The sequence below is a fragment of the Anarrhichthys ocellatus genome, unplaced genomic scaffold (genome assembly GCF_004355925.1).
Source record: "Anarrhichthys ocellatus isolate YVR2014 unplaced genomic scaffold, GSC_Weel_1.0 scaffold56, whole genome shotgun sequence".
Classification (NCBI taxonomy): domain Eukaryota; kingdom Metazoa; phylum Chordata; class Actinopteri; order Perciformes; family Anarhichadidae; genus Anarrhichthys; species Anarrhichthys ocellatus.
In genome coordinates, this window is record NW_022280086.1 from 2,558,421 (window position 1) to 2,559,816 (window position 1,396).

At 38.3% G+C, this 1,396-nt stretch overlaps 1 protein-coding gene across 2 annotated transcripts in view; it reads left to right on the forward strand.

The window, feature by feature from the left end:
* Nucleotides 1-1,396, forward strand: part of LOC116396540 (potassium voltage-gated channel subfamily C member 1-like) — a 76,403-nt gene that overhangs the window by 42,780 nt on the left and 32,227 nt on the right. The window contains exon 5 of one of the 2 annotated variants that reach the window (XM_031871197.1): nucleotides 54-330. The exons of the other annotated variant lie outside the window; for it this stretch is intronic. Within the exon in view, the coding sequence (XP_031727057.1) occupies nucleotides 54-163 (110 nt within the window). The 3' untranslated portion in view covers nucleotides 164-330. Of the gene's footprint in view, nucleotides 1-53; nucleotides 331-1,396 lie in introns of those variants that run through there. 2 annotated transcript variants of the gene reach the window in all.

Below are 1,396 nucleotides of genomic sequence, written 5' to 3' on the forward strand. Positions count from 1 at the left end.
CACACACACACACACACACACACACACACACACACACACACACACACTCTCAGAGTCCAGCAGTGTGCCTTCCTCCCTGGGAGAGGAGTGGTTCAAGCCGGAGGGGCCTCTGCTACAGCAGGAGCTCAGTATTAACTCCACCTCATCCTGGATCAAAGCGTAGGAACACAGAGGTAAGACCTCCACACACATCCTACCTCAACTCACTGGAAACTTTACTGAACTGAAAAACTGTCCGTGCAAACCAAAATATTAGATTAGATTCAATTTCATTAGAAATGGGTTAAACTACACTAGGCAAGATTACATTGTACTAGTCTAGAGTAGACACAAATTGATTCTACTAGATTAGATGATATCATTATGAGATGAGATTCAGACTCGACTAAACTAGCTTTGAATAAAAAAAGAAAAAACTTGACTAGACTAGATTACCTTTTGCTAGATATATTCAGTTAGACTGGGACCAGATCATATTATATTCATTTTGATTAGATTTAACCAGATTATATTTGATCATAAATTAGATTACATCAGATTAGGTTAGATTCAGACTAGACTAAAGGCTAGAAACTAGATTACAATCCACTAGACTAGATTCAGTTAGACCAGAGTGTGCTAGATTGTATTAGATTCATTTAGACTAGATTTAACCACATTATATTAGATCAGATTTTAGATTAGATTAGATTCAGACTAGACTAGATTACAATTGACTAGACTAGGTTCAGTTAAACCCGACTCAACTAGGATATAATGTATTACTTTAGATTCGATTTAACCAGATTATATTAGTTCAGATGTTTGCTTAGATTCGGCACTCGAGCAAATGTGTTCAATTAAACTAGACTAGACCATATTACATTCAACTAAACTAGACTAGTAAAACTACACTAACATCAATTATATTAGATACTTTTCAATCAGATCTAGATTAGATTCGACTTGATCAACCTTGATTAGATTACAACTACATGTGTCAAAGCACCCTACCATGTGAGAATAAAGTGAAGTAGGTTAGAGTACAGTAGTTCAATAACAATACAATACAATCAAGTCACAAAATTGAGATGAAAAGTGTTCCCAGCCGAGAAACATCAAGATCGGGCCAGACAATATGAAGGCTCACAACACACACATTATTTACATTACATTACAGTCATTTAGCTTTTATCCAAAGCGACTTACAATTCAGATTCTATCACACCGGAGAAACAGCTACGGGAGCAATTTTTGGGGTTAAGTGTCTTGCTCAAGGACACATCGACATGTGACTAGCAGAGCCGGAGCCGGGGATCGAACCGCCGACTGATTGAAGGACGGCCCTGCTCTCCACTTAGCCACGGTCGACACACACACACACACACACACACACACACACACACACACACACACA